Genomic DNA, 12,308 nt, shown 5'->3' with positions numbered 1-12,308 from the left:
ACTCTGTGCTGTCATGTCCATCAGTCTTTGCATGCCGAGTCAGAATGGGCCTTGAACATCCTTAAAATCTCCAAACATAGTTAGTTCCATATAGAAAGCAGAATATAAGAGGACAGTATCTCCCAGCATATCACGGGTGCTGTATTCAAACATTTTTCGGACATGATTGCGTAAGTCTTTCTTTAAAAAATAAAATCCGTTGCCACTTTATAGCATGCTCTATATAGTTCCCGGTGCCCTCTTTATTTATTTATTTATTTATTTAATTAATTAACTATATATTTATTATGATTAACTATTAAGTTATTCACTCACTCATTCATTAATTTATGTATTAACTATTTCAGTCAGTAATTCATTTATTTATTTAATTATTTATTTATTTGTTAATTAATTTCATAATTGACGTATTCATTCATTCTTTCATTCCTTATTTTTATTTTTTTATTAATTTCTTTCATTCATTCATTCATTTATTTATTATTTATTCATTTATTTCATTATTAATGTATTTTTGTTTTGTTTGTTTATTAATATATACCTGTATACCTGTGCTCTTTTTATTTAATTATGTTGTGCCCTGCTATTTTCCACAACATATTTGCTTGAGACTGATTCCAAGGACACACTCAAAAAAAGACTGATGAAGAAGGATGTATCGGATGGTGTCTAGGGTGAAAGGGGCACCCTGAGATTTGTTGTTAGGATGAGTCATAATTCCCGGCTGAGGCTGTTGAAACAGCGAGGGAAATTAACAGCTGTGTCTTAATTGAAAGCACATGCAACGTCAAGTACACACTTTGTCTCTGGGAAGTCCGTCTGGGCATGTGCTCGCATTTGTATCTTTGGATTTGATAATCACCACTCTTTCCCACCTCCATCCTCCCTTTCTTCTCATCACAGGTGTTGTTCCTGACCGGCCTCTCGCTGATTGTTGGGCAGTCGTATCTGGTGGAGTGGGAAGTGGAGCCCAATGAGCACCAGCGCTTCGACTGCTATCCGGGCGAGAACTCAGATGAGGCGAAGTGCCGAGCCAGAGGCTGCATCTGGGAGGTGAGGGGACACACAGAGGAGGTTCACATAGCACATTTAATTCCAGTCAGACAGCTCACATGGAATCGTTGTTAACAGAGTGTGGCGTCCAGGCCCCGGCCTCATCACTCCTCGTAGATATTTTGACATAGAATAATTGCGCATCATCATTAAATAACTTACCCAGAGCCTACAGGATGCTGGTGTGTGGGACGTATTTTTGTTAGCCGACCCACAAGTTACCTTCGCAAGAGCTCCCCTGACAAAAAGCAATGGGATCTCGCAGAAAATAAGCTTTGTGGCCAACATAAGTTTATAGAAATTACATGTTTTGTACAACAGGATAATCTCGACATCCATGTTAGCATAACAAGCTAATGTTGGCTATGAACAAACAACATCACGGTTGCATGGCTAAGCTAGGTAGAGGCGTAGTGGTGTCTGCGCGATGACGTTTAGTTGGTTACTTGTTAGCAACCGCCATTTTTATGACACAGACGCTTATGACATTTGTTGGAGTTGGTTATTTAGACATATTTTATGTCGTAGAACAAAACGTGAAAATCTTGTTAACGTGTGGTAACCTTCTTCTTTAACCACAAACACTTTCATAAAACGTGAGGGTTAAGGCGTGTCACTTATATGTATCGTGGTAGCTCGAGTTGACTGCCTGAACTGGATTGCAGGCTTTGCTCCATTATTGCATTTTATCACAACAAAATTGAAAAATGTGTTATCTTTAACATTCCATATACTGTTTTCTCTCATTTAGCCAAGCTACATTGAACGTGCTCCATGGTGCTTCTATCCAAAAGACTATGGGTACACCATGACGACATCAGTAGAAACAGACTCAGGAATGACCTTTGACATCTCTCGGAACAACAAGTACCGGAGCAATGTTCGCCCGGGGTCTCCAGACATCAACACACTCCGCGTTGACATCCATTACCACAAGAGTGACATGCTGCAGTTCAAGGTGAGTGCTTGTTTCTGCTGGAATTTGACTTTTTTTTTATTGTATTTGTATACATCCATCCTGCTTGCCTCATCCATAAAAACACCTGACATCCAAACGTTCCCTCCTTTCCAGATCTGGGACCCGAACACAGAGCGTTACGAGGTTCCAGTGCCGCTGTCGGTCCCCGCTGCTCCAGAGACTGACGAGGCCAAAAGGCTTTACAAGGTCCAATTTACCGATAACCCGTTCGGCATCCAGGTCATAAGGAAGAGCACAGGAACCAAGATGTGAGTGTTCAAGTTGTACAGGGTGGCTGTGATGGTTATTATGTGTTCTGGACGTTTGAGATTGATGATGTATTTATTTCAAAGAGGACCATGCATACAAATACATTAATCTTAGAAAAGAGAAGATATGAATTATGCCAGATGAGTTGGGTTTATGGGTAATACTCACGGTAAAAATAAATGTTGTCCCTGTAGTTTACCTTCCATGTCCTATTGGCATCCACTGCTCGCCTCATGCCGTGGTCTAAACCTACTGTAACTCCAACCATTGCATCATTTTGAAAAGTAAAAGTATGGCCATAAGGCAGATATATAGGGACTTGGGTCAGTTGGATTGCCAAATACTGATGAGAAGGCATTAACAATTACATTTGCAACACTTAACATACCATTACATAGATAAATCCTAATTGGTCGACTCAGCGTCTGCCTGGAGATGGTCACGAATGGGCAACAGTAGATGGGGTGCTAATTTCAACCCTTAAAATGCCTTTTTGTAAATAATAGTGTAATAATTGTTCATATTCATGCCAAAAGATAATGTGTTTGATCACTGTGTGTGCAGTACCTCTAATACATGGTATACCCTCCTAATCATTAAGGTATGAATATGCATAGCCAGCATATTGTTTCAACAAGCACACTGTAATCCCCTCTTGTCGTTCCTTAATTAGCCCCTTTAGGGCGGTGATTCACCATTGCAATTTTAGGCAGTATAGATGGTCCTATTAACACACAATAAAGCGAGAGGTTGTGTGAAAAACTATTTCCAGGCAAGGAACCCCCGGTAAGATTAAAGTCACAATGCTGATTCCACAGTTCTGGCATTGTTAACCCAATGAGATGTGTTGAAAAGTTGGCCAGTGTATCAGAAGCTAAAGTAGTTCCCTCTTTTTCAGCGATGGTGTCACATGAAGCGCTCACAAGTTTTTCAAAATACATTTCTAAGCAGGGGTGACAGTTGGCAGTTGAGATTTGACTAATTAAAATGTTTGAAGTACATCTAAGGGATGCCTGCAGTTCCTGCTGGTTATTAGGCTTATTTGTGTCAAACAAATTGTGGATATCTCCCTTTGAGAATAATTCCCCTTCTCTCTCCATCTCTCATGGATTTAACCCTCTGTCACTTCTCTCAGCTGGGACTCCTCGCTGCCAGGTTTTACCTTCTCAGAGATGTTCATCCAGGTGTCGACTCGACTGTCATCGGAGTACGTGTACGGCTTCGGAGAGACGGAGCACGCCACCTACAGACACAACCTCAACTATCACACCTGGGGAATGTTTGCCAAAGACCAGCCTCCCGGTGTAAGTATCACATTAAACCACACTCATGCACATACGCATATAGTATTTATCAGATTTCACACTTGTTGATGTTTAGTTTACTCGCATGTCATGTATTTGAAGTGAAGCGGTTTGATATTAAATGCCTATAATGCTTCATGGAGGTTCCCCTTGAGTGTGTTATATACTGTATGTTTAACTGCACGTGAAAGGCTTGCAAAAGCTAAAATAACAAAGTTCCCTCCAGAGACCTCGCCCAGTTGCAACTTGAACGAGTCCACTTTCAACCCAGGTCAATAATCTACAGTACTTTCCGTGTTGGATCAGTTCAACAAAAACATTTTCATTGCAAACCAAAGCCCGCCTTAAAGGAACATCTGCAAATTGTATGCATTATTTGCATATCTTAAATAATCCCTGTCAGTGAACGGGCGACTGTTTATGATTCCCATCGACACATTTTGACATGGAACCGCAAAATATATATATATATTTTCCTCTTCTTTTAAAGCTTGGCATGATCCATCAAAACACATTTTACACTGGTTATGGCAGACAGTCTTTAATGTATCACCCTGTAGAAAATGCAGAGTAAACAACCTTCCTCTTTTAAACTTCTCTTTCTCACATTCGTGTCACTTTGATGCCGTTCATATGAGCGCCAGTTATATAGTGTCATGATCTTTTCCTGACTGGTGTCAAGGCCAGACAGGTTGAGGTTTCCACATGCATCAGCATTATCAACGTTAATTGCTAATCTCGCAAGACAGCTCCACGGGGTTCAGACACATGTTATGGGACCCCCTCAGGAGAGGGCAATTGCAAGTACTGGTAGGTGAAAAAAAGTTTGATAAGCGAAAAAAAATAAGCTTGACATGCAGACATGGACTCTGTATGTAGACTGTCTTTGAAACATTGATATTAAACCTGATGAGAGAACAATTGAAATAGGATTTGGCCACGAAAAAATTAGGTTAGCTAAAAAGTACTAGATATAATTGATGCCCTTTAAATGTATAATAAAATTACGAAAAATAAAAACATTGACACAAATAAAATCATTAACAAATAATAAAAAATATGAGACAGGATAATACATACATATAATAATAATAATAATAATAATAATAATAATAATAATAATAACAACAACAACAATAATAATAATAATAATAAAAATAATAATAATAATACATAGTATTATAAAAACTAAAATTATTAAAGTAACAATTAGTTAAATGAATGAACATTTAAATATATAAAATACAAAAATAATCAACAGTAGAAACAGTAGAAATATAAATATCAAATCAGTCAAAAGATAAATATCTATAGAATACACAATATAGAATAATAGAATAACAATAAAATATAATAATAACATAAACAAATTCCACATGTTTTGTTTGTAAATGTTGTGTCCTGCTAAAGCCCCAATAACGCTTGGGTATATTATTCACCATTTCCCAGAGCTCTCCACCACTGCTGTTTGTAGCTTTAATGAACAACCAACCGCTGCAAATACATACAAGAGATCACTTCAAAGGAACACAAACTCTACAAAATGTTAACAAACTGAATGTCACACATATTCAATGCAGAGTATCTGATCGTACTCTCAGGGGTCTTTTTTGTTGAAATGTAGCCGAGACACAGCTACAAGGATACACAACTGCAGCAACATGAAAAGGACAGGTGGTTTGAATACTTGATAGTTGAGGGACGGACTTTGTAATGTACTCTGGAGGAGATGTATGCATTCAGCTTGTGTAGCGTATAAAGGGGAATATACATATGACATTTTATAAGGCACCGAGTAAATTGCTTATTTCAAATGCCGCCGTCCGTAGTTGGCTTATTATAATAAATGCAAATGTATGCAGAATGTGAAGTGGAGAAACACAGACACAGAGGGAACACTGTCACTAGCTGTCACTCCCTGTTAGCGGACGAGCTAATGACGTTTCTGCTTTTTGAGTCGTCCCACCATGTAGCGAGGCCACAAGGACACACACATCGAAAGAAAAAAGCCCTCATCGTCCAGAAAGAGATGACACAGAGGTAGAAGCAGTCCTTATAGACATTTCATTACAGTTTAACAACGTCTTGTGAACCAGAAGAGCAGGAGGCTGATGGAGTGTGACGTCCCCATGAGTTTTCCTACAGGACGGTGACATCTTAAAGTGGCAGATTTCCTGTCCCCCGCCACCTTTCTCCGCGATCCCCCTCATAGCCCGCTCTGTCTAGTTCCATCCCGTTTTAACACTGAAGACAACAGAGGGACACTTACAGACAGAGGAGAAACATAAAGTCCTCGCTCTACTCCCAGAGAACAGGATTGTAACAGATGCACATAAAGGACACGGCAGTGTATGCATGTAGATCAGGGGTGTCCAAACTACGGCCCCCGGACCATTTTGAATCGGCCCTCAGTAGATTCAAAAGGTATTTTGTAATATGGCCCACAAATGAAACTTGTGCTTGTCTTATATTGTACTCCTTAGATATGAATGTAAACATATATTACACAGTAGTATTCATGTGTTTATAAACCCACTTTTCAAATAGATCCAGTCAATTAAAGTTGGAAACATTTTCTAACATATCTTAGTTGATAAGAAAAAAGGCACCATAACTTATTTACCTAACAAGCTTGAAATAAACCCTTCATTCAGTATTCCCCCTTATTATAAGCAAACTGAGGCTTCTGTTGTAAGGAATGAGCTGCCAACTAAATAAAGTAAACCCTCTGGACAGCTGTGATATAGGGTGTTTTTTTCTTCAGGGCATTTTCAAGTATCAAGCATAATTTACCTTTGATTAATGTTGCTAACTTATAACTGACCTTATGAGGCAATACACCTCACCTCTAGTGAGAGGCCCAGCCCTTTGTATCTTTTCTGTATATGGCCATCGTGAAAAAAGTTTGGACACCCCTGATGTAGAATATCAATGCATTTACTTAACGTGATACATTTTCGTTGACAAATTAAGGAAAAATTGATGTCCGCTTGCAGTCAAATAAGTTGGTTAAAGTCATTTTAATCAGAATCATATAAACGCTTTTTCATTTGCATGTGTATTGGGTCTTTTTGCGCTAAATTAAGGATTAGATTTTGATTTATTGTCCCAATACTAGGGATGTAACGATATACCGAATATCGCGGTATCGCGGTAAATAAACTTCCCAATACCGTCGTGAGTCTGACAAAATCTACCGCGATTTTAAAAATAATTAAAACAATTCTTTTTTTTTTTCTTTTTTTTTAAACCTTTATTTAACCAGGTGTTCCCATTGAGATCATCGATTTCTTTTTCAAGAGAGACCTGTCCAACATGGCAGCAAGTAGGTTACAACATGAAAATAAAACAACAGATAACACAAAAGGACATCGTATTTACAGGGCTACATTTACACACCCAGAGACATTGACAAGTACCAACCATATATTTATATCTCGCCATGTCCGTTTGGCCATGGCCTGGCGTTAGACTTTTTCGCTGTCCGTCATTTTGACAGACAGGATCGTAAAATATCCGTCATAATCCCTTATTACCCGTCGGGTCTGAACAGTTCACGATAGAGCATGCTCGTGAACTGTCAACGGGGGGGGGGGGGGGGGCGGTGTTATGCCGTGTGTGCATGCACCTCGCGGGACGCGCACAGCATAAAGCAAAACCTCCCAGACACGTATTGATCTGTACGGCAAATTACGGTTTGGGAACTATATCATTTCCTTTTGGAGGGCATGCATAACACGGCATAACACCAGAGCCTCGCTGCGGGGAAACGTTGGCGCTGTTCCGAGTTTGTTCTAATCTGTCAAAAATGACAGACTGCTTTCAGATTTTTCCGTCATTGTTAAATAAGATATTCGGTTAACGCGACCACTGGTGTCCCAGCAACATCAGTACCAAGCGAGAGAGTTGTTTCCAGAGCAGGGGATATTGTAAATGCCCAAACATCCCAGTTTATAAATACCTGGAAATGTGGACATTCTCATATTCCTAAAAACCTGTCTGATGATGCTGAATGAGTGACTAGTGAGTTTGAGTTGAGTTACTTGAAAAACTAAAGTGAAACTTGATTTATTGTATTTCAGGGTCTGATTATTAAATGTCCTTGTTTATTTGTGAGATGCAGTGGCATAAAGAAAATGCTTACTTTGTTTGGTAGTAGCAGTAGGTACAAAAACACTGGTTTTCTTGTTCCAGTCTGTTACTGTCACTTTGTTTTTGACACTTTAAAATACTGCTATCCTACAAAAATGCAGTAAAAATCTGATTTATTATGTAATAAAGAAACATTTTCCGAGTAAAACATTGTTTTATTGAAAAAAAATTATGATTTTTTTTCCCTCCCTTTATTATTCAATATCGCGATAAATACCGTACCGTGGACTTGTTATCGCGATATTATCGTACCGTGAGTTTTTGGTATCGTTACATCCCTACCCAATACTCTGTTGATCTCTTCAAATCCAGGCTAAAGGGATCTTTGGGATTGTGTGGCGCTCTTGGTTGATATTCATAATACATGTTTCATTGATATACTGTATATATCTATGTATACAGTATACACTAGTGCCATATTCAAATCGCAGGATGTACAATAATTGTCCACTAAATATGTGTTCAAATGCCATGTTGATGTATTCTCAAACTGCAGATATATCCAGGCCTACGCATCTTATTCTACAGATTTAAGATATTTATTTATATAAAAAATATATTTACCGATCTTGTAAAGAAAACATAATATAATATATTTTTTAATGATAATTATTATTTGGAATTGATCAATCCCTACAATATCCTGAATCATATTGCAGTTTCAATATCAGTCGAAATAATCGTAATTAGTAACTTTTTTTAAATCGTCCTTACTACTGGGTGCTATTTCTAACACTTGTATACATATTTGAATAAATGTTTAAATCAGTGTACCTTGGCATAGAGGATAGTTTTAGGCATATTTTTTTCCCCCTACTTTTGCAAAAGCCTTTGACAGAACTTTGAGCAAGCCCATTATAGCAAGTTGTCGTTCCTATATATACACAATGAGAAAATCCCTGTCAGGTGTAAAGAAAAATGCTCATGAATAAACAAAGTGGCGCACAAGCAAACATATGTACAAGCGGCAGAACAGACCAATTTGTTAGCTAACATTCACTCACCCCTCCCGTCTCCTTCACTCTCCCTCTCTGTCTCTGTGCTGCAGTACAAGATGAATTGTTACGGAGTGCATCCCTTCTACATGGGCCTGGAGGACACTGCTGACGCTCACGGTGTGCTGCTACTCAACAGCAACGCCATGGGTGAGACAAACACACATACAAACACATGCATGCACAAAGGCACACATTAGTCAGTAGATGCCACATGCAAATGCAACCAACAGTATCACATGCACGCATAATGGCATTCAATTGCATATTATGTGTTAATGAGAGAGGCTATCTCCCATGTTTGGATTACATGTCCCTTTGACGGAGCCTTATATAAGACCAACACAGCGTAATGAGCACTTTTGCATATTTGCATACTGAACAGTAATACATAATAAACATGAATAAAATAAACATACTTCACACACACACACACACACACACACACACACACACACACACACACACACACACACACACACACATGTACTTGTATACATATATACACACATTTCTCACTTGGCATAAAAAAATAATGAGCAGAGCTTTTTATTTTGTGCCAAAATGTCCCTCTGAAGCGAGTTCATGTACTGAATACAAATTAAACAAATATTGTACATTGGAAATACATTTATTTTATACGATTTTATCTTTATGTGCCCCGAAACTTTTTTCTCGTACTGAATAAAAAAAACGTTTCAAAACTAAAATGCATGTAAAAAAAAGTATTATTTTAAAGGCTTTCTATATGATTTTATTTGCATGTCCCTCAAAAGTAACTTCATTCTCTGAATAAAAAGCAAAAAAAAGATCTATTTAAAAATATATACTTTTAATTTATTTTATAAGATTGTGTCCTCATTTGCTTTTAAAGTAACTTCATATCCCTCGAGAATGATTTCATGTGCTGAATAAAAAAAAGGAAAAAAAAAAGATATACAAAGTTAATTATTGTATCTTACTATAACATATCATTTCAGAGGCCAATGTTTTTGGATGAACATGCCCCAACAAAACTAAAACATCTTCTACGTAGAAGATGTTTTAGTTTTGTTTGTCATGTTCTTCCTTTCCTACCCTGTCAGTCACTGAGCATAGACTCTTACAGTAATACACACAAACCAACAACTTCATTTACACGTTTACAAAATATCTTTCTAACTCTTTCTAGATGTGACTTTCCAGCCAACTCCATCCATAACCTATCGCACTGTGGGCGGCATCCTCGATTTCTACATGGTCCTGGGACCTACGCCTGAAATGGTGGTGCAGGAGTACACTGCGGTAAGTCCTTTTATGTTCTGTCTAACTGTGTGTGTGTGTGTGTGTGTGTGTGTGTGTGTGTGTGTGTGTGTGTGTGTGTGTGTGTGTGTGTGTGTGTGTGTGTGTGTGTGTGTGTGTGTGTGTGTGTGTGTGTGTGTGTGTGTGTGTGTGTGTGTGTGTGTGTGTGTGTGTGTGTGTGTGTGTGTGTGTGTGTGTGTGTGTGTGTGTGTGTGTGTGTGTGTGTGTGTGTGTGTGTGTGTGTGTGTGTGTATTTTGTGTCTGGCCCTGGGCCGCTGTTGATGGACTGCAGCAGCTGGGAGTTCCTTGCTTCATTGCGCTCTCTCATTTAGCCCTATCTAAACACACACACACACACACACACACAGACCAAACAAACACTTTGTGGACACCGTCCCATTTTCCTGCAAAACAACTTTTTTTTTCTCTTGCTGAACTGTTTTGACTTCCTTGTTTGTTGTTCTTCTTAACAGCTGATTGGACGACCTGTTCTACCTGCCTACTGGTCCCTTGGGTTCCAGCTCTGTCGCTATGGATACGCCAATGACCGGGAGATAGCAGATCTTTACAGAGACATGAGGGCAGCGGGCATACCCTATGTAAGTTCAGGTATTTTTGTTAAAAAGCCTCCTACGTGGTTAACACTAACTCGAAAGATGTTCACGTTGTGTCCTACGACTTAAAAAACATCAGTAAATACCCCATTCATAAATATCAGAAGCTTCTACATGTCATAAAACATGTGTAAATTTGACTTTTAAATGTCATCCCGCCGAACATTAGCCACCTTTAGCTTAGCGGTGGTGATGCGCAGCCATGTAGCCGTGATCTTGTTCTTTTATTGCTTAACATTAGCTTTTTACTTCTGTTAATATGTTGAGATGATCTGCAGAACAATATGTGTAGTTTTAGTTATTAGTATCATTACTGTGTGTTTCTGCTAATTTCAAAAATCCAATGGAAAATCCCATTGCTTTTTGTCATGGGAGCCTTGTGATGCTAACGTTTGTGTCGTCATCACTGCCCCATAGGTAGATGCTGCCCACATGCTGTTCATCCTATCCCAGTATGTTTGCCATATTTTGACGACACACTCATTCCATTCATTAATTGTCTCAACTCAAGGATTCATTGTATTGCCTTCCTATTCCTGCTGTTGGTTAAATAATGAAGGCATTTAGTGGGATAGTCTGAGCTAAATCCATCCTATTATAGGTTACCCTGCCTGTAGACATTTCCAGTTTGTAGCAGAACCAACGATTCTTTCTGACAGTGAAATATGGGGTTCACATACAAATAACTTCATAAGTATCTGTGAGAGCGCTGGGTTTGGCCAGGTCCATATGTCCAACATGGGAATAAGCAAGCATCTCAATCAATTGATTATCAAGAGATACCTTCACAAAGCTAAACAGCAAGGAGCTGACGCCAGCCAAAAAGAATCCTGTATCATTAACTCGAATGAAAGCAACCAACCCTAAACAGCCAGTGATACAGAGGCAATCAAAGCCTATAAAGGTTTTGCTCTCACTATAAAAAAATAAGATTCAGAAGCAAATAAAACCTCTTATACAGTAAGTCAAGACAGATTTAAATGTTATGTAGGAAAAGACCCGACAGCAGCACTAAATCGGTGGGTGGGCTTTTGATTCCAGAGGGGGGGCCTTGGGTATGAAAAATCGGTGGGGCGGGCACATGAGTATGGAATTGGAAATATCACTGACCTGAAAGCAACATGGCGCGTTCACATCGGAGTACTATTACCCATACTTTTCCCGTTTAGTTCCGATAATGCCTGGAATTTTGCGTTCTCACCAAAAAGAGTACTTAGTTCCGAGAACTTTTACCCCCCTTTTCAGTCCCTGCTAGAGAGGTGGTACTATCCTGGGGATAAAAAAGTAACAATTTCGATTGGCTGGGCGGATTGCAAACCACGGCCCGTAAAACTCTGAAAAGTTTTGTGAAGCCGCCATTGTATTTGCTGGCATTAGCATTATTAGCATTAGCCCCGCGCACCAACGGAGAGAGAATAACTTATGGCAACACAAAAAAAAACATGGGAGCGGTGGAGATGAGGAGGTGTCGGCGTTCTGGAAATTTACTCGGAGGGCTGCAGCAGCTTCTACTGAAGCCAGTCCCCAACTCCGGGGACTCCGGGCGGCAGTATACGCCGTGAAATTGTTTGCGGCCTGCCAGTAAACCCAAAGCAGAAGAAGAAGAAGTGACGTCAGCGGCTTCATTTGCGTAATCCAACCTCAGGGAACTTATTCCGGTGTGAACGCGATCTGTACTTAG

General features: G+C 39.2%; 1 protein-coding gene across 2 annotated transcripts in view; it reads left to right on the top strand.

Moving 5' to 3' along the window:
* The window catches only part of si (sucrase-isomaltase), a 110,161-nt gene that overhangs the window by 72,086 nt on the left and 25,767 nt on the right, over window positions 1–12,308 (top strand). For both annotated transcript variants that reach the window (XM_079679290.1, XM_079679291.1), the window contains exons 25-31: window positions 904–1,053; window positions 1,805–2,011; window positions 2,126–2,280; window positions 3,417–3,585; window positions 8,786–8,882; window positions 9,904–10,016; window positions 10,487–10,612. In XM_079679290.1, the coding sequence (XP_079535416.1) occupies window positions 904–1,053; window positions 1,805–2,011; window positions 2,126–2,280; window positions 3,417–3,585; window positions 8,786–8,882; window positions 9,904–10,016; window positions 10,487–10,612 (1,017 nt within the window). The remainder of the gene's footprint in view (window positions 1–903; window positions 1,054–1,804; window positions 2,012–2,125; window positions 2,281–3,416; window positions 3,586–8,785; window positions 8,883–9,903; window positions 10,017–10,486; window positions 10,613–12,308) is intronic.

Source organism: Notothenia rossii, assembly GCF_949606895.1.
Source record: "Notothenia rossii genome assembly, chromosome: 4".
In the NCBI taxonomy this organism is placed as follows: Eukaryota; Metazoa; Chordata; class Actinopteri; order Perciformes; family Nototheniidae; genus Notothenia; species Notothenia rossii.
Note: the sequence above shows the minus strand (reverse complement) of the source record. Positions and strands in the feature narration are given on the sequence as shown.